General features: G+C 38.8%; 1 protein-coding gene across 1 annotated transcript in view; it reads right to left on the bottom strand.

The window, feature by feature from the left end:
• Positions 1-22267, bottom strand: part of LOC126353931 (high affinity cationic amino acid transporter 1-like) — a 139568-nt gene that overhangs the window by 99567 nt on the left and 17734 nt on the right. The window contains exon 3 of the mRNA XM_050003192.1: positions 17644-17772. Coding sequence (XP_049859149.1) covers positions 17644-17772 — 129 coding nt within the window. The remainder of the gene's footprint in view (positions 1-17643; positions 17773-22267) is intronic.

Here is a 22267-nt window from a genome sequence, read left to right as displayed (position 1 = left end):
ACGTCTATAATTTCCTGAATGAATATTTCGATGATCGTGTGATTGCTTTGGGCTATCCGAAACATACAGGAGGCAGCGTGGATTGGCCTCCCTATTCGCCAGACATGAACCCCTGTGACTTCTTTCTGTGGGGACACTTGAAAGACCAGGTGTACCGCCAGAATCCAGAAACAATTGAACAACTGAAGCAGTACATCTCATCTGCATGTGAAGCCATTCCGCCAGACATGTTGTCAAAGGTTTTGGGTAATTTCATTCAGAGACTACACCATATTATTGCTACACATGGTGGATATGTGGAAAATATCATACTATAGAGTTTCCCAGACTGCAGCGCCACCTGTTGACAATTGTAACTACTGTAATTTCAAAAGTTTGTCTGCCTGAAAATGTACTGTTGTCCCAAGCATATTGCAACAAACGGTGTATTTCTATCACTGCTCGTTTAGTTTGTATTGCCATTTCAAATATACTGGTCATTTTTGAAACACCCTGTATATAGACACATTGGGTTGCAGACAGGCATAATGAAAAAGGCTGCTAAAATGTTAAAGCTTTTTAACGAAGTGCTTCTGAAATAGCAGAAAAAGGACTTTGTCTGAAATATTTAATATTTTAGCAATGTTTTTCACTGTATCTGTCTGAGTCTCAACACCACCTCTTTACAGTTAGTAGCAAATCCATACTTCCCATACTGGTGTTATGTACATTGCAAACCTGCAGAGTGAATTACAACTGCACTAACTGACAAAAATAAAGTGAAGTGCTCAAAAGCGGAGGAGGAAACAAAATGAAACTTCCTAAGTTGAGAGCATATGTGGCATTATTGCAGCGATTACAGAACTGAGTTAAATTAATGAAGGAACTTGGTAGCATGAGTCCACTTCAGTTAAATAGTACTGCACGAATGTTGGTAGGTCACTCACTCAATGATGTGTCATCAGTTAGTGAACAAATGACTTTATTATAATACAATACATGTTTACCCATCAACAGATATTCTGAAATGTCCAGATCAATTTCAGTGGTGGTGGAACTATCCTTAGTACTTAACATTGTTTTTGTTGGTCCAAGTACTGAGCTCAAGGGCTGTATTTGATTTGAAAGTTCTAAACTATGTTGCATGTGGTCCACATTTAACTTCAAAGTTACATTTATGTTTTGTTGAAAGTGAATAGTTAAAACTACATGAAAACCTTTTGTCTCTAACTTAATAGCACAAAAACACACACTGCAAAATATTCACTTCCACTAACTTTTCTCCCAAATGCAGACACTTTACTTTTCAAACTATGCCTTTTCAAGCCAGTCACTGCATAATTTCAAAAACTTATTTTAAAAACTGAACAGAGTTTCACAGCAGCAGTTGTATTACTGCAACAGAATTAGAATCAGGAACAAAAACAGAAGCCATTGTAACAGAGGAATATTTAACACTAAGAATAGTTGCCAACACACTCCCAAAGGATTGGAACAATTTATCTCAAATTTCAGGAGCCGCCATCCCAAGGTTAGATTTTAACTTCTTTCATCACTGGGCATTCTAAAAAGTTAAATGAATGGACATGAATACAGAAACTTGGAAACAAAAGTAAATAACATATTTTCTTCCTAAAAGCCCAAAAAAGGTGACAAAAATTTTAAAAAGTGAGAAAAGTGACTGACTCTTCGCACTGCATGATGATCCAGAATGTCTGTCACAAGCCATTGTACCACCAGAGTTCACTCCGTCACTGTCTGCCATGACTTGAAATCATACAGATGGTTTCCACACTATGATTCCAAAATTAACATTGCTTTGCCTCTCCAAAACATTGGAAGAAAAGGACCTCTTCCATGGTCACCATCATGCTTACAGACAATGGTCATCCAAATTAGTGCTGAACTGCAATTCATGGAAACTCAGTGCAATGTCATTGATCAGTGATTCAGGATTTCTGGTAACAGCACTCAAAACATAGTCATTTGTATTGTGTTGTTACTTGCAAGCCAAGCATGAGATGGCTATTCCTAGTCTGGGTACTGCTTGTCCCTGACCAATATTGCGGGATGACACAGAGTGTTGCACAGAGTCCATTACTTGTCGTCGAAGCACAGCCACAGATGTAAAGGGACTACAAAGTGCTTCCTTTGTGGTGGTCAGATGTGGCTGACTGGAACCTTGATGACAAGTATGCCTGCTCTCATGTTCTTATACAGTTCCATATCAGAGCTCTGTACATTCACATGTCCCACAAATGTGAATATCAGCTAGCCACATGGGACCTACAATGATGTCCCTTTCAAACTCTTCAGCTGTTGATAACACTGTCTCACATGAGTATGCAGCATCTCCATACCCTTTATAGGGATCATTTGACATCTGATGCTGTTCACAGATGTTATGTACTCTATCTGGCCTGTTAACAGCTTTAAACACATATAATACTAGTCATCTCTGGTCACTGTTCTGTCTGTCACAGAGAATTGCAAGTATGATCATTTACATGCCTACCAATGGTGTGCATGTATTCAAAGTGACATCAATATTCAACCATGTTTTTTTGAGTGCTTCACATTTTTAGTAAGGCAAATACATGCAAATTTACCAGTACATAATAAACTCATCTCCTAGTAGTGAGGGCCCTTTACTCACTATTTAAATCAGTCAAATTCCTTTGAATGAGTTCTACAAGTGAATAATAGTCTTTACAATAGTGCATATGCAGGCCTGAGAATGTCATTACGTTTTCGTATGGAATCCTACGATACATTTGAATGCTTTTTCTGCCTTGCTGCAATTACAAGTGAAAGAAGGCTTTGTAAGACAGAGCAATATGTTTTTGCTAGTGGGCATTGTATACTGAAAAAGTATGTGACCAAGTATACCACTTAATCATATTTTATGTTGAACCAATGAGATTCTTTTGTCTGTTATTGAGGTATGATAGTCTTACTCTTCATTTCTCTTTTTTTGTGTTCCATTAGACTAAAAAAAATCCTCTGTTTACAACTCAGCTAGTTTACTTTACACTATCAGCAACTATTTTTAACTTTCTCTATATCTGGATCTAAATATACTTTAAAGTTCTCACCTGGTTTGATCAATGTCAAATCATCAACATATATGAGTGTCATTCCAAAGGTAATGCCTTCCATTTTTTTGTGGTAACTTTGGATGTCTGCACCAGATATCACTGGCGCTAATGTTTGAACCTTCCTCTTTCACTTGCAGGTTGTTCTGTTGTTCTATGGTAGTTGGTGCCAGCAGAGGAGTGTTCCAAAAAGGAGGCTGATATGGACACATGTATAAAACAGCAATGTGTGATTGAAATCCTCACTGCTGAAAAAATTGCACTCATTGAAAGCCACCAATGTTTGCTAAAGGTATTTGGAGATGATACAATAGCTATGAGCAATGTGAGCTGATGAGTATGGCATTTTCAAGATGGTGAAAAGCCGCAGGCGGTCAACCCTGCACAGCTGTCATCAATTGCAATGTAGAGCATCTTGATCAATTCATCCATGCTGATCAACAGATAATGACCAGAGAATGTTGGCAATAATGCCTTGGAAATAAATTTGGAACCTCTTGGTTACTGCAAAGTCTGTACACAATGGGTCCCATGAATGCTTACAGAAGAACAAAAAACTCATCAAAAGGAAATTTGTCGGGACCTGCTGGACCAATTCGAAGCTGAAAGTGGCAATTTTCTGAATAGTGTCATTACCGGAGATGAGACATGGTATCACCACTACAAGCCAGAATCCAAAAGACAGTCCATGGAATGGTGACACACAAATTGTCTGTCAAAGAAGAAATTCAAGACACAGCCATCCGTAGGCAAAGAGGTGTGCAGAGTCTTCTGGGGTAGCCAAGGTGTGGTTCTTTTGGATATCCTGGATCCTGGAGAACTGTCTATTCAGCATGCTACAAGATGACACTGACTAAGCTGAAAGCTTGAATTTCCAGGGTAATACCAGAGAAGAAGACCAACTTTCACCTGCAACATGGTAATGCCAGGTTCCTGACTGATATTGCAACCACACAACTCACTGCAAAATTCTGCTGGACCATCTTACCACATCCAACGTACAGTCCCAATTTAGTGCCTTCAGATTTCCATCTCTTTGGGCCTTGGAAAGGTGGACTACATGGTGAGTATGGCATGCAGGCTCTGGTTCATCTTTTGCAAAAGTGCATAACAAGTGGTGCTGACTACGATGGGAGAATGATAGTCTATAGTTGAAATATTGGTCTATTTAGGTGTGCTGTAGTGATTTATGTATCTTTTGTAGTTTAGGTGCATAAAAATAGGAGGCAATACTTTTAGAACTATATTCGTAGTTTGAGAAAATAACATATCCAGTGAAAAGGAAGAGTGCAAGAACACAGTCCTGTGGGATACAGCTCTTTATTTTCATGTGTTTTGACCTCTCTTTATTAACATACACTAAATGTTGCCTGTAGTTGGATAAGAACTAACAAAATGTTACACCTTATGTGCAGTATTATAATGTGATAGTTTTTTTGTAGTTAATATCATGGGTAAAAACTCTCTAATAACACTATGCATATCATTTCTCTTTATTTTTAAGTAATCTCTTTTAGACCAGTTGCCCATCTGCACATCTGTTAAACAAAAATTAAATTAAAATTATTTCAAAATTTACATTTACAAAGCTTCAAAAAATTTTCCAAAATTAGTTACAACACAAGTTGCATAACATACCAAATGTTTCAGTTACGGAAAAACTTGTTGATATAGATCTGTTTGTTTTCTGTCATAACTAAAGACATACCATGCTGCAGCAGCTTTATAATCAAATATTTAAGAAATCTGACTGGTGCAATGCCCGTGGTGCTGGTAAGTGCCCTCTGTTCATAGAACATCGACTGAAATAATTCATATATAAAAAATGCCTTTAAGTATAAAACGTAAAATACTGATGAGGAAGTTAACATCATTAAAAATATTTAAAATAAGTATAAGACATTTAAAAAATATGTCTTCTCTTCTTTCTGTTTGTTGATCTTAGAGGGAGCTTCCACTGTGCTAGGCCAAACACAGAGCCATGCTTAAGTTTCCTGTCTTGCCCAATTCACTGTTGTCAGTATGCTAAGGGCTGCCACAGATGGCATTTGGCAGAGCATCCTACCCCATCAAAAAACAAGGCCAAAACATGTCTTTAAAAATTCTATAACGATTACTATGCATAAAATCATGATGCTCATTAAGCATGGATTTTTTTTTTTTTTTGGGGAGGGAGGCGGGGGGGCTGGTGGGCATAAATTTCCAGTTCTTCCAGCACATGCAGATAAAACTATTAAACTCTGTGTAACACCTCCCTTTGAGTGTGTGTTTATGTTCAGAATCTTTTCCCAAGCTCTTGGATCAATTTCAACTAAATTTGACAGAGAAACAGCAGGGCTCATGGGTCTCAGCACTGTGGTGTTTATAGCCTCCTAACTCAAATTGGAGTGAAGATACATGCAAAAACGTGTTTTTCCCAACCCCTGGTATATAGGCTGCCCTACACAACAAGCATGTTGTGTGGAAACAGTAGCGGCCTGCCAAATCAACCTGCTTTGTAGAGCAGCCTACGTGTCAGGGGCAAGAAATGATTTTCCAGGATGTAACACGTAGGCTGCCGTACTTGACAGGAATTATGTGTTGAAGTGGTATTGGCCTACGTTATTGACCTCCTTTGCATGGTGGCCTGTAAGTCAGGAGGCAAATAAGTGATTTCCAAGCAATGATTTGTAGACTGCTCTGCATTTCAGGTCTGTTGTGGCAGTAATATTGACCTGCTTTATTGAACAGTATTACAGGGAATACACATCCTGATAAGAACGTCTCAGGACAGAGAGGATGAGATGCATAGAGGAGGGGATGGATGGACAGAGGAACTAAGAAATGGACAGAGGAACTAAGAAATGGACAGAGGAACTAAGAAATGGACAGAGAAAGAGGAGCAGGTGGAAGGTGTAGAGGGGTAGAGGTGTAGAGGGATAATTAGGCAAGTGGATGAGCAGACAGATTGAAAGAGAGAGGGGTTGGAGGATATGGTCAGAGGGATGGGGGGGGGGGGGGATGATATAGGCAAAGAGGGGATGAATGAAATGAACAGAGAGAGGGGGAAGCAGAAGATGATAAGATGGAGAGAGGCAGGATGAGAAAATAAACAGATAAAGGTGGGAGGATGGGGCAGACAGACAGAGGGAGGAAGAGTCAGACAGACAGACAGAGGGAGGAAGAGGTGGACACAGGGGAGGGAGGAGAAGGTGTGTTCAGTATGTGTGTCAGACAAATATACATGTGAAGTTGCAGGGAAAAGGGTAGTTTGAAAATAAAGATGTAAATGTACAGATTGAAACTGGACAGTTTTGCAGAAATAAGGTCTGTTAACACTCCATAATAATGAATTTGTCTAGTTTTTAAATCATATCACGTGTTACAGAGTCAAAGCTTTACTTAAATGGTTAGTCTTCTTTCAGACCATTACAGATTATAGCTATGAAGGTTTCAAATGCTTTTCTGGTTCATAACTTTGTTCTAAATCCATATTAGTTTTAATTTCGTAACTTACTATTTTCAAAATAGCTGTAAATCAAGAGATGAAAAATAGTAATTATAATTTTAGGCTTCACCAAAGCACTGGAAATATTATGTCACAATATTGTCCAAAAGAAGCTTTAATACTATGGCATTATGAGCTATGAAACAAATGGGTCCGTCAATCTCCAGTCAACCCTGAGCAAAAAGCAAACACAAAGAAACAGAGGTAAAATCACAAATAGTTTTTGATTACTTGTCAGCAAAGCACTAAATTACTTATGAAAGCTGTCAAGGATCAGTGCAGGATTACTTCTCTTCCCCATTGTGTTGATGATATGATCTAAACTAGCATGCTGACTCACATGAAACAGTTCTGTTTGCCAATGAAATAATATCAATAAAAACAGTATCTTGTCAAAGGCTGACATGTTGAGAACCATGGCTGTAGCACAACATAAGTTAAGCACAAAATGAGATGGCAACAGGAAGGCAAGCAAATATATAATATCTATCTGAAGATGGATTTGTAATAAATGCAAAATGGATTGAGTTCATGAACTGTTCCTAACTCTACTTGCGATCAGTTGCTGTTTAAATTAACCTTTTAATATTAGTAAAAACAGCAGAAAATGAAGGTATTCAACTTGCCACTAAGTGTGTGAGAAGTTGGATCAGTAAGTCATTAAAAAAAAAAAAGAGCAGCTGATTATAAACAATGGCAAAATAGTATCAAACAATTTCTACAGTTGCTAAAACACATTTCTGCACTGGTCACATGTCACTGTAAGTGATCAATCTGTTGTAAATAAAACAATAGCAAATTTTTAGTGTTTTTATGCAATAAAGTTTTAGTGTTTTGATAAAGAATGGTTGAAAATGGAACAAAGCCATTTCTTTCTCAAAGTCCTAGCAAGACAAGTAAATCAGCAAGCACTAATTAATGCTTACTATGCAATATTAATGCTTACTATGCAATAAATAAACATGAAACATAGTTTCACATTCTAGGAAAACAGGCTAGCAGTTCAGTGGACTTCCAGAATAAAAAGCAGAGCTATTAGGATTATTCCAACATTACCCAAATGACTTATACAAAGCTTTAGACACAGAACCACACAATTACTTACTAACAGAGGTATTATAAAATGGTTTTTACAAATAACTACAACTCACAAGGGCAAACTGGTTGTAGCTATATCTGAAAACTTTTGTTCACCCTAGCTGCAGCATTCTAATCCATAATGACAAAATTTATGATCATGAGGAGGATCAAACAAACTTTGTGACTGACTTAAAGATTTTTGGGCAGGGAGAATGCAACATGTTATCTGAGATGGAGAGTCACTGGCAAAGTCAGAAGTAATTTCATTTGTCCCCCCCCCCCCCCCTTTATTTTCAAATTCATTTTTATTTACCAGTCACTGATCATTTACATGATATGGTTATCATCAGGCATATACATAATAAGTACATATATTTATGTAGACACATACATAAGTCTCATGTAAACATAACATATAACTCAATAAACAACATTAATAACTGGATAGAGAGATCAAGGTAATATAAATATACAACACAAATACTACTTATACTAATATATCACATCCCATTGATAGAGAGAGAGAGAGAGAGAGAGAGAGAGAGAGAGAGAGAGAGAGAGAGAGAGAGAGAGAATAGTCATTATATTTCATTTAAATAATCTGTAACACTGTAGTAACTGTGCTGGAATGGAGTATCCAAATAGCTCACAAGTAAAGTAATTTATGTTGTTGTGTGCAACATGCTCAGCAACTAGACAGTCAAGTTTGCAGTTTGCCACAGTTTGGCAGTTGTCATACATACAAGTAGACAGTTGGTTACTTGTCATGCCCCCATAAAATGCTATATATTAACTGCAGCACAACTGATATATAACATGGCTGCTTTTACACAAGGTCCAACCTTTTATTGGGTAGTAAATGCGTGGGACTGGTGGAAGGAAGTGGGAGGGTGTGTGGGACAGATCTTTACCTGAGTCAACACAAGGGAACAAGCCAAGAGGTGCAAGATTGGGAGTAGGATTGAGAGAGGGATGGACAAGGATGCTCTGTAGGTCAGGTGAGTGGTGGAACACTACTTTGGGGGATGTGTGTAAGATTTTGGGTAGGATATCCCTCATCTTGGGGCATGACGAGAGGTAGTCAAAGCCCTGGTGGAGTTGGTTGAGCTTTTCAAGGACAGTGTGACAGTGTGTCATCACAGGCATGGTGGTCAGTGGCTGGTTAACAGGTTTACTGGCGTCAGAGGAGTAGATGTAATGGGATACTTGTTTATGGATGACCTGTATAGGATATTGTCTTTGATTAAAGTCTCTGGTAAGGTTACCAGTATATGTTGACAATTCCTGCTTTCTACTGCTCATGTTGCATCCACAGTTGCCGAGTCTGTAAGGAAGGGATTTTTTGACATGGAATGGGTGAAACTGCCAAAGGGTAGGTACCGTTGGAGGATGGTGTGCTTGATACAGAGGCCTGGTGATTTTTGATTTTTTAACCTGCACACTACATTTTGGAATTCAGCTCTGTAGTGGGTAACAACATCATTAAATTTGTTACGTAGCTTCTGGTAAGTAATTTGTATGATTATGGAAAGTTTAGATGTAATTTTGTTGCAATGATAACCTTTGTAAACATATTGGGCAAAGCAGTGAGCACAATGGACAGCAATAAAATATTATATAAAACAGCCTTGATAATCACATATCGGAAAAGTTTTGTGTGTGGGGACCTAAAATGTATACGATGTACCTTAATATGTAAGTATAAAATTATTTACCAAAATACTTGATTATCAGTGTGTAGTAAAATAATGAACAGTCAACGGCATCATGTAACACATCGGCGGACTGCCCTCTGTGGGGCTTCATATACACGAAAGATCGGCTCCAGGATGCCACTCATTGCCTGGCGATGTGGGTGACTTATCGATAGCAATCAAAGGTGCTATGCCACTGCTGTACTGTATTCAAATTGGCTTTTTATGGTCTTCATATTAGCAGTGTAGAGCACATATGTAGCCAATGTCCAGCATTACCAGTATAAGGACATCAATCACACTGTGTAACCCTACTGACAAATTGTCCCACTTTATAGTGGATTACCTTTGGTGTTGCCTGTGCAGTGGCAGTGTGCTCTGTAATTTCAAATTGAGCAGATGTGCTTTCTCACCATGTACCATTTGAGTATAATAATGTGTTATTTCTGTACAATATCATCTTGTATATATTGTGCACCATATCCTCACCATACTGATCTACGATGGAGACCTACAATGACCACAAATTATGCCAAATGCACATGAACTGGTTACTATGGATCAACAATGGAGCCACTGTGAAACCAATGTGTGTCACAATTTGTGAATTATGGAAATGAGTGCAGTGCCAGAATGTACAGTGCCTCACAACTGACCCTCTGACAAACTGTATTCTTCAAAAGTGACAGTGACACTCACCAGTGCAGTGTGTTGACAACTGCCAATAAAGCAGAACAATGACATCCTATGACTGACTTACTGCATGACTTCATAGTCACCCCCATTTTGCAAATGGTCCATCCCAAGACACTACCCTTGGACTGACTGTACCCACATTCACTCACTGTGAACGACTCTTCCACATTGCATGAACTAATTTTTGACTCAGTGCCAACACAGCCACCCACACAGATGCATAGTCTGCTCATACTATTATCCTTGCCAAATACAGGAATGTTATTAAACACTGTTATTAAATATGGGCAATGTGTCGATTTAGTTGACAACAGTGCCACTGTGGCACCCAGCAGCACCAGTCCTGGCATGCTCTGCTTCCTGCAGCAAATGAATTACTGAATTGGCCTGACCACACTTGACCATTAATGACTGTGATGTCATGGCCTCTGCCAAGAACAATGACCTATATACAGCTCAGTCAAAGAAGCACACTAATGGCAGACCAACCCCACCCCACCACCCCAGGCTGCCACATTACATCTCTGCTGACACCACTGATAGTATGGCGAGACCACACACAACTGCACTGCCATTCACCTTGAGACCGCCCAAAAGGGCCATGAGCACACAATGGTTACATCAGTCTGTGGTTATCATTTAAACCACGTCATCTCACATAGCGACAGACCACTACACACTTCATGAACACAGACAACAGCGGCCTCTGTATCCTGGATCATCTCGTACAGCAATACTATTAACTCAATTCCAGTACTATTAACTCAATTCCAGATCTGAGATAAGCTTTGCACCTCTGATCTTTCCCACCACAGTACATGACAACATTGTTATACCGCTCCATCCAGCAAGCTACTTAGCAAGCCCCATTTAGAGCTCTGGACCCTGCACAGTGAACTGTTCCTCACATCCAGTTTTCTCTGCTATTTCTAGCTCCTACTGGATCCATCCAGTGGCACACTGATTCAATTAGACACTAGTTGTGAAGCTGTTGGCATCATGCCCTTCCAAAGAGCAACACATCCTTACTAAAGCATCTACAATCAACTAGCAGCAGTGCACCCCAATGAATGACCATTGTTGTCATGTACTTGACTGCATCAACTCAGTCACTGAACTCAACAAAACCAGTTACTTTACTTTGAGGCCCACCAGGAGCCCTAAGCATCCGACAACAATTGGCAATTCAAAAAATGAGTGAAGACCTCATTGCAGCACATAACCAGTACAAAACCTTCACCTGACCTCACCTGTTAACAATATTTTGTCAAGCAGGTGAAACGCACTTCCCATGCGACTACAACAGTCTCAGAGGAAGCACTGCAATTTCCACAGCCTCATATATCGACAGGTTACTACTGCACCTCCTGTTCAAGTACTACCCGCTCTTACCCCATGCTCCCAGTTCAACAGAGACTGCCTCCCACCAGACAAAACTTGCACAGCCAAGACCAAGGCTGCCATCTAAGAACTTCTGAAAGCCAGAATAATAAGATCTTTGGATAGTTCATGGGATTCACCCATTAAACTAGTGCATAGAAAGAAGGTATTTTACATTTATGTGGTTACTACAGAAAACTTGAAGCACATACCATAGTTGATAGTTATCTGATGCCAAATATTCAGGACTTAATTCACTTCCTTGCAGGTTTCTGTCTTCTGCATCTTGGACTGCAAACAACTTATCACTAGTTACTGATGAGCTTGGAAGAGGTGCAAAAGATTGTAGTTATTACACCTTTTGGGCTCTCTGAGGAACCTTTTATTCCAAGAATGCAGCCCAAACATGGCAATGGTATTTGGATGGTATCCTATTTAACTAACACTCAGTTACACTTATCTTGATGACAATCTCATTTTTCCCAGGATAATGACATGTGCAACTCACTTAAAACAAGTTTTTGATGTAGTTACTGCAAATGGAATCATAATTAATGATGAAAAAAAAAAAAAAAAATATCACCGACAAACTGAGGTTACTTTTCTCAGTCACATTATCAAAGCTGCAGGCATCTGCCTTACAGTATGATGAATCAACTTCTACCAGTACCACCTCTTACAGGCAGCCACTATTCAGGCCCGCTCACAGAAGCCCTGGAAAGAAAAAGCACTAACATTAAGTTGAAGCTGATGTGGACCACTGACATGACTTACCAGCCTCCACCAACTGCCACAACAACAAAACCAGACACACCATATGCATCACCAGTTTCATAGAACAGATTGATAAGACTGATGATGCAACAACCTGAGCATTAATTTGCTTGACAAGTTCCTTGTCACCAAAGGTCAACATCCTGAACACAACACTTGGAATGGTTACATCAGCTGGCAGTTTACCTGTTCTTATCAACTGCCTATTAATGAAGACTTGGCAGCCATCACACGACAGATTTGTTTCAATAGTTTTCTCACAATCACCATTGCCAGAACTTCCCACTCTACTGACACTGCAATGGAGGACCATGAAGACTACTGCCCACACACTGGACTCACCACAGTGCTCCTGTTAACTGACACCCCACAAAAATCTGACTATGGTCAGACTAGACAGCCTCTCAAAAACCTGCAAGATTACCACCTTAATGCTGTGCCACAAAAGCCACTCAGTGACCCCCAACACACCTAGCTCAGACACCATCCTGTTAGATAGTTACAACACGTCACCCATGACTGTACCATCAGCTTCCACCATGCTCTGCAGTAGGGGGGGAGAGTCTCTATGGAAACAACATATTCACATTGTGTAACCACTGGACAATCATTCCCCCTCATATTGGTGTCGACTGTGCAGTGACAGTGCACTCTATGGTTTTGAATCAAGCAGACATGCTACTTCTTGCTGTGCACCATTTGAGTATAATAAATTAATATTTCTGTACTGTATCATCTTGTATATATTCTGCACTATATCCTCCCTTTATGGATCTCCACCAGCAAATATAGACACCTTAATAATACATACAGAATCCTGTGTAGTCATAGTGCTATATTTAATTACAAATAGCTGTTGAACAAGTTTTCTACGTAGGGGCTAAAATATATAGGAGGGTGGCTAATACAAAAGTCTAAAAATATTTCATTGCATACTCAGTCATCAATATATAGTAAAATATTAAAATGAGCAAGCAATTTTTTTACAGCTAGTCATCAAACAAATTGAAAAAAGTTATTTTTCTTTGAAATACATTTTTCCATTGAGTAATACTGGCCAAACTTTTTGTGCTCTCTGGAAATTTCAATTTCTTCTAGTGCATTTAGCAGTAGACCTTTTGGGGCATTGTGTAAACTTTTGAGATTATCTTCAACTGATGTGCAAGAGTGTTTATTCTGTATTACACACTGTCCAAATAATAATTTTCTGCTAGCTGTACCTACTGTGTATTCATAACATCTGATGCAGAAATTATGTCGTGTTTGCCCAATATATTGTTTGTCACAAGTACGACATATTACTTTATAAACTCCATATTTCAAAAATTTGCTATCACATTTGCTTATTGTGTGTTTTAGCTTATTCTGTGAAGTATTGTCAACAGTGAAGGCCAAACGAGAGCAGTGTTTCTGACTTCGTCTGATATGTTGCCCCTATACGTCACATTTGTATATTTCCTGTCTTTATGTTTGGTGTTAACATATGTTTCCAGTAATTTTGTGAGTAATAAATCTATGATTTCAATTTTAAAACTGTTGGTTTTTGCCATTTTCCTTAGTTTATCAATTTATTTTTTAATATCAGTATTTTACAGTGGCAGTTTAAAAATTCTATGGATCACCACTTGATCATGTGAACAAGACTGTTTTATATAATGTTTTCTTTTTTTGAAATATGCGTTGATTGAAACAGGCCAAATTATCACTCCTCTGCCACTTATTTGGAATTTATTTCTCTTCGATTTCTCCTTCCCTGTCTCCTTCCTTACAATTTTACAATTACTTGCTTTTTTATCTCTGAATATCATATGATATTGTCATTCATTTCAAATTTTTGGTCTAGAACATTCTTGACAGGCTTTACTACAAAAGGGAGAAAAGTGTGGACCTAAAATTCTGCCCACAGTAATGAAATCTTATTTTAATGTTGTTTAAATAATATACAATGGATAGTTATTTTGAATAACTTCATTGCTAAAAGTGAGAACGTAATGTTTATGATTTGTGTATTTATACTACTACTAAATATACAATTGTTCTGTATTTTAATATTTTCTGAAAATCTTCCAAGGTAAGTCCTTAAATAGGTTCTGGGGACAATGCTGGAGTCAATCAACACATTGTATAACAGTCTGTCAGACATCAACAGTAAAGAACCATCACAGGTATGGTTAAATGGATTCAAATCACTGAAATAGTTGTTATAACTTTCAGTGACATGCACACTTATCTCTACACACAAGGTGGGGCAATTAAAATTGTTTGTGGTAAAATCTGGGACAACACAAACCAGATGAGAAAAAGATTGTGATGAAAGTTGTTCATTTCAAAAATGGTCATCAAATGGCTCTAAAATTGGCAAACCCCCCCACCCTTACACACACACACACACACACACACACACACACACACACACACACACACACACACACACGCCATGCTCAGGGGGGTATGGGAGTAGGGTCAACTTTTAAAAAATGTAAATTTTGTATAGAACAATTTTGTTGTTGCATCATGGATGGCACTGTAATCAACACAAATAGCTATGGGTTACAAATCACTGAAAAGTGATAAGGAAATGTTTGACATGGTAACCATTGTCTGCAATGCATTTTGTACCATTCAAATAACTGACTGTGATGCACGGATGGCAAAGATGTCACAGTACATGGTGCGACTTTTGCCGTAGGTGCAAAGATGTAATTCCATTGTGTAGAGATGACTGTGGCCATACTGTGAATGACAGACAAGGAAACGGCAGCACAAAGCAGTCACAGTTCACTTTACTGCAAACATTTGAGCTGCAAACATCTCTTCCTATGTGTGCAACAATTTTGGTGATTGCAGGGAGGGTAGATGACATTGCTTCATACTTTGCATCAAACAGGAAGGTAGGAGAAGCTTGTAGACAGTATGCAAACTTTTTTCCATGAAAGGAATGTTCCTTCTGCAATTACATTTTGCAGTATTTCAACTGTTTACTGCAACTGGAAGTGTTCAACACACATGAAGAATTTGACCATGTGACTTTGTGACAAATGAAAATGCTGCACTGGATTTTTCAGTAGTAGCTGCTACATATCTTCACAACAGTCTGTGGCAAATTGCACGAGGTGTAGGAATTTCATGATGTGTTCTGCACATACTACATGAACACAAGTACCATCCATATCACCTGTTGTTGCATCAAATCCTACATGGTGGCGACTTTCAAAGCTGCTTGAACATCTGCAATTGGATACAACAACAACAACAACAACTAGCAGCCAATGATGAATTTCATCCACAGGTACTTTTCTCTGATAAAGTAATGTTTACAAATCACAGTCACAGGAATTGGCATAATACGCATTATTGGGCAGTGAAGAATAACCACAGGCTAAGGCAAGTCAAGCTTCAATGGCCATGGAGTGTCAATGTTTGGTGCAGTGTGTTACGTACCTGGATAATTGGCCCATACTTCACAGTTGGTAATGTGGAGGTTGATTGTATGGAGACTTTTTAGATGTCTTGTCAGTAGTACTGGAAAATGTTCCACTTAGAACCAGAATGGATCATGGTATCAGTCGATATTGGTTTGTGCTGTCATTGAGCATCACAGGGGCCAGTACCTGTGTGATGTCTGTGCTCCTGATGGGTGGACATCCTGTTACTTCGACTAGCTGCAGATGCACATGGGAGGGCATTTTCTGGAGGGCCCACTGCCTCCCCCAACCCTGCCACTGCCAATGCCTGTTCCTGTGTTGTAAATGGTCCAGTTCACAGCACAGAGGGAGTTGCTGTCTGGGTTTCCTGCCTCTGCCCCATTCCTCGACTGCCATTGCCAGCGCAGCCCCCACTGCCACTGCTGTCTCCTATGCTGTCCTTTGCTGGGTCCTGTGGAGGCATCTCTGTGATACTCCTGCTGTAGCCTCCAGCACCAATTGCTGACCTTGACGAGGACATCACTATGGAGATGCCAGCCCCAGTCCTCTTTTCCTGCTTCTCATGAGTGGGGTGACAGAGCACCATTTTCTGTTGCTTGCAGTCTCAGTGTCTTGTGAGATTAGTATTTGTTTTTCTTTTTTTCACAGAAATAGTTCTTCCTCAGCACCCTTTTTTTGGTACCAGTGTTCTTTTATGTGCCACGCATCTTTCTGTGCCTAGTGTTTTTTGTGAATGTGTCTATGGGGCTATCCCACCCCCAAGAAGTGAGGAATAATGTACCTTCAGTCATGACATGCACCATTTCAGAGAACACACACCCATACAGCTTACAGTGCCACTTATAAAGGCCATCTGGATAGGTCCCCTTGTGCATTTTGGTGAGCCACCAAAGAAACAGCAAAATTGTTAAGCAGTTGCAAACGAGTGCTTGGCCTATTATTTACTGTGTATTACTGTTGTCCAGCCAATGTGTTCAGTGCTGTGTGTGACCTGTATCTTATATCAAAATCAAACAATGGAAAATCCAAGATGGAATGTAACAATATTAGAGAAGGAAAGTTGCTACTCAGCATATAGCAGAGATGCTGATTCACAATAGACACAACAAAAACGAATGTTCCCATAACCCTCTTGGCTTCAACCTTCACCCATCACCCATCCAGCCCCCTCCCTGTTTCCATTCCAGCACTACACAGCCATCATTTCACCGCCACACTCAGTCTTTCAATTTCTTTTTATTTCCCTCCTTTCCACTACTTAACCCCTCCCCCCCTCTTCACCTTCTCTCCTGCCCTCCATCTAAACTGCCACACTTCACTGTCCACCACCCCCACCATACTATCCCTCCCCACCCCATTCGCCACTCCCATCATGCATAGGTACTGCTGCTCGTAGTGTGGTTTCAGTTGCCTGTGACAGCAGACATGTGCGCACGTTCAGTTGGTGCGGGGTGGTGCATATATATATATATATATATATATATATATATATATATATATATATATATATATATATATATATATATATATAGAAAGAAACTTCCACATGGGGAAAAATATATTAAAAACAAAGATTCCAAGACTTACCAAGCGGGAAAGCGCCGGCAGACAGGCACATGAACAAAACACACACACAGAATTACGAGCTTTCGCAACTGGCAGTTGCTTCGTCAGGAAAGAGGGAAGGAGAGGGAAAAAAGAAAGGATGTGGGTTTTAAGGGAGAGGGTAAGGAGTCATTCCAATCCCGGGAGCGGAAAGACTTACCTTAAGGGGAAAAAAAAGGACAGGTATACACTCACGCGCACACACAAAAATATCTATCCGCACGTACATAGACACAAGCAGACATTTGTGAAGGCCTATGGTAATATATATAATAAATTGACCATGTGTCACTATTGATGGCAAAAAATAGCAGCTGAAGATGTCAGGTGTTGCACCATTCCTTACAGTATTGAGTTGGAAATCACTGCCATGAGACAGTGTTAAAATTTTAATAGCATAGTCTTTGAAGTCAGAGATGCATTCTTACCGATAACATATTCCAGAATGAGATTCCATCCTATGAGAAAGGCTATAAATTCACCAACAGTAACATAACTGTAAATGTAAGCAGACCCTGCACGAGGCACTCGAGCTGCAAACTCGGCATAACACAAACCTAAAAAAAACATTTGAATTTTGTCATCACACTGATGTGAATTAGTTCATCAACTTAAGTAACTGAAAAAAAAAATGGACTGTATGTCCATATGTGATCCATATATCAGTTTTTAGTAAAACTATTAAGAGTAAAATTAATATAAATGATAATTTTGATAATAGTGACAATGAAGACAAATATGGACCTTAGGAGAGGTAGAACAGCTTTTCTCAGTAATATGGAGCTCCACAGAAGTGTCTGTGAAACTGATAGCTTTTCATGGGAATAGTGAATCATTAAAATAAGACTATATTAAGAAGTCAGAGAAATCCGGGGGGGGGGGGGGGGGGGGTATTTTTCAACTGATAATGGCTGACAAGGATTGTCTGTAAATGAAGAGAATAATATTAATTTCTTCTCACAATGTAAAATTAAAATGCCTAACACTAATTCAAATCACCATCCTGGGAAAACCAGAACTCAATACAAAATAAATTAAAGAAATAAATACATCATTAATATTAGTATTGATCTCATTAGTACAAACCAACTACTGAAATGTGCTATGTGAAACTTAATTCTGTTCTACAGCTTTTTTAATGAAGAAGAACCTTCAGTGATGTGCACCGACTCCTTGAGATGACCATGCAGAAGTTTCACTCTCCTCCAGAACATGCGGCATTCTCTATTCTGATTGGAAGGAACATATATTAGCCACTCAGCTTCACAACTCTTCAGATACAACCCAGTAATATCCCCCCCCTTGGTCAGTCCTAATTTCTAAATTTACATTTATCAGTTTTCTAACTAAGGATTTTCCAACAAGTAAATAAAGTGAAACTAATCTTATTTTTACTTCTCTTAAGGAGTGAAGTCAATAATTTGCTTCTATAACCAATAAACTAGCTAATTCACATTAAACACATCATACAGTGTATGTGACTCACTGCCCTATTATACAGTATGATTCACAGGCTCATTCAGAATTAATTGAAAACTAATTTCAACATTAATATGTCACATGCATGTTGCATTCACCCCTTCACTCTCTTGGACAATACAACAAGTAAAAATAACTGTGTCAAACTCCAGAAACAATAACAACTTTTGAAAACTGAAACACTGTATAGCTTAAACTGATCTGAACAAAATATTGTGTAGTCAACTGTTTTGCAACAAAGTGGCAATCGTAAAAACAAAGGAAGTTTTTTTTTCCTGTAGTATATATTTCAAAATAAAATTCAGTTGTCTGTTGCACAGATATTTTTATTTCATTTTACCAATTTCAACAAATTAATTTGTCGCCTTCAGAAGCCTACAAAATTAAGGATTTTGGACATCACTAGACCTTGTCATACATTTATGTAATGTAGAAGAAGTGTATTAGAGAAATTTACTTAGTGTTGGCTTAGCAGCTGTCAATATCTCCCTACCAAAATGTACATTTTTGTGCATATCAAGGCATTATGCTTCTGTGAAGAAGATAATGATATCATCTAAACCAATACTAAGTGAGTTTCTGTATTACGCTTCTTATACATTACATAAATGTGTGACCAATGTCTAATACCCCTAATTTTATAGGTTTCTGAAGCTGACAAATTAATTTGCTGGAATTGGTAGAGCAAAATAAAAATATCTGTGCAACTAATAACTGAATTTTAATTCAAAACCACTTCATTGACCCCCATGACATAGGAAGAAATTATCAATGTAATAAAATAAGAGAAATCAGAGCTTGTACAGACAGATCTAAGTTTTTTCCCCTGCACACTGTTTGGAAGTGGAAGAGTTGAGAAATAGCTTGGAGGCGGTTTGTTGAACTCTCTGCTAGGCACTTAATTGTGAATTACAGAGTAATGATGTAGATGTAGGAATAGATGATCTAGGAAGAACCACAGTAGGAAGACTAGAGTCCATGAACAAGGATGCTCTTGCTGACAGACATAGGGCAGTGGATGATGTTCTCCATGACAGATTATGTGTGGGCATCATCCTTATATCTAAATATTGAGTAATTATGCAGTGAATAAATACCACCTTCAGTATTCGGTTGTCTCCCTCTTTTCAGCCAGAGAAGCTAGCTCAAGTTTGTCAATGGTATTCCCTGCAGTGGCTTACACAATGACTTACAATCAGTAAAGATATGGCCAGTGTTTGAATGCTCCTTTAACAACTCCCTTCTGTATGGTTGTAGGTAATCACAGATCTTCCTTTAAGTCAGCTCCAGTGTTTATTAGTACAGTGATGACTGGAATATTACTAGTAAGGTTATGTTCCATCTGCAGATCTCCCAAAAGCCTATTGGCATCCTAGGGACTGTGTACATTTTTGTATGCTACAGTGATGTCATATTTTGCAAATCATCCTGAGGATTCCCTTAGGGCTGTCAACCAGCATAAAAATGGCAGTCATGACATAATGATAGGCCAAATAATTGCAAGATGTTCTTTTTTTTAGTACTTGAGTAATTCCACTCAGATTTTGAGACAACCAGTGCTCTGGAGGTATCAGAAATCACTCCTTAAATGCCTTATTTTATATGGACTACAAGTGCACCTATCCCATATGCTGAGCATCAGTGTGTAGTCCCATATCAGCATTCTTGTCAAAATTGCCAGATTGGTGAATATGTCAGAGCCTCTTTATGGATACAGAAAGATTTTTATAGGTCCTCATGCAAATAAAATTTGACATCTACTTACAATAGTTATTGTGGTAATTGTGCCTTGCTACTGAAATCCTTCATGAAATGTCTCTAGTAGGAGCACATTCCAAGAAATCCACTAAAATTATTATTGTACTGAGGAGTTTGAAAACCTGTTAAGGCTCTTATTGTTTCTGTACCAAGACAGACTACGTTTCAATTAATTAGTTGTCCCAGGATCTTATTTCTTCAGAGACAAAAGGGCACTCTCTCAGATTAAAATGACTATCTGCATCAAGGACACACTCAGCACAGTTATTAATTTTTAAAGACAAAATGTCATCCAGGCAGCAAATACACATCATCCATATAATATGTTGAAGTAGTTTGTGATTCATGCACTAAAGGTGGCTACCAAATGGCATAACATTGAAATGAGACCATCATGTGTTATGAAAGCAGCCTTTTCACAGTCAGCCTATATCCCTCCATTTGCCGCTAGCCAGTCTGTATCACTGTAGATGAAAAATACTTTCCTCCCTTCACATTTTTCGAGATGTCATGAATTCATGGCAGTGGATACGCATACTGTTTCACCATCTTTCTTCTTTACAAGGACTGCAGGGAGAGGCAAGGACACACTGATTGTTGAATGATATTTTTGCACAGCATCTTCTCCATTTCTTTTTGAAATATGCTTTCTTCAACTTTTGGTACCCTATATGAGCACTGACTGATGGGGGAATGCTCCCCATTCTTGATATGATGTTTCACATTGGTCATCTATGCATTGGCTCCATTCCACACTTGAATGTGCTTGGAACTTTATACAGAATGGTCAATGTGTGTCAGCATCTTTCCTTAATCAAGCTGGACCTAATGACAGCTGGGTAGGAGAATCCTTTGGTAGGTAGTCAATAATGGCAGCATAGTGTGATTCTGCATTAGTAATTACTTGCAATAGTTTGGTTGTCCCTCTATATAGACCCCTGCAGCTGTTTATGGAAGTTGGTGACCCAGAGCTTCCCATGAGCACTTTTTATGTTTAAAATTGTCATTGACATGACTAGGACTTATTCCATTTATGAAGGTGGATTGTGTGTTTCTTCAATGGTAGACAACCACTAAGAGCCATTATTGTTGCATGAACTTACTGAAGCAATTTTGTCAAACTGAAGCTCCAATATTCCAAAGTCATTAATACATGTGATGCCTTTAACAAGCCCTATCCAAGGAAAGCATTATGGCTGCATTCTAGGAAAATAAAAAACCTGAAGGGCTGTATTCTACAACTAACAATTATTCTCAGAACACAGGTTGCCAATGGATGGAAATATTTTTCCATTTGCAGCCTTCCACACAATGGCCTTTGAAACTCAGGAAATAGTCTTATTCACCTGGAAACAGTAATTATCCAGTGTCACAGATAATGATATCCTACAGCTGACTAGTGCCTTGACTGGCTGGTTGATGATGATGATGATGATGATGATGATGATGATAGGGTCATTTCCCAACATCGTGGTAGCAGTTTTTCATGGAGTATTTCCAAATGCGACTGTCTCACCTACATAGATGTTCATTGTATTGAGTTTTCCTGATTTTGGCTACTGTGGAAGGACCTGGAACATGTGTATGGTGGTGATTAATGACAATATTGCATTGGAGATCAACCTTGAGCAGGGTACAGCAATGAACATCATTCCAAAGATCAGCTGTATTTATCTGCAGTTGCCTGTGTGAATACAATTGCCCTGATGTTTGACATTTTGCAGCATAGTAGTCAATAATGGTAGAGTAGCATGATTCATAAGAGGCACTGAGCTGCAGCTTTATAGTAGCATGCCACGTAACCACAGCAGCCAC

The sequence above is a fragment of the Schistocerca gregaria genome, chromosome 3 (genome assembly GCF_023897955.1).
Source record: "Schistocerca gregaria isolate iqSchGreg1 chromosome 3, iqSchGreg1.2, whole genome shotgun sequence".
NCBI classification, from domain to species: Eukaryota; Metazoa; Arthropoda; class Insecta; order Orthoptera; family Acrididae; genus Schistocerca; species Schistocerca gregaria.
This window is presented reverse-complemented; position numbering and strand designations above follow the sequence as displayed.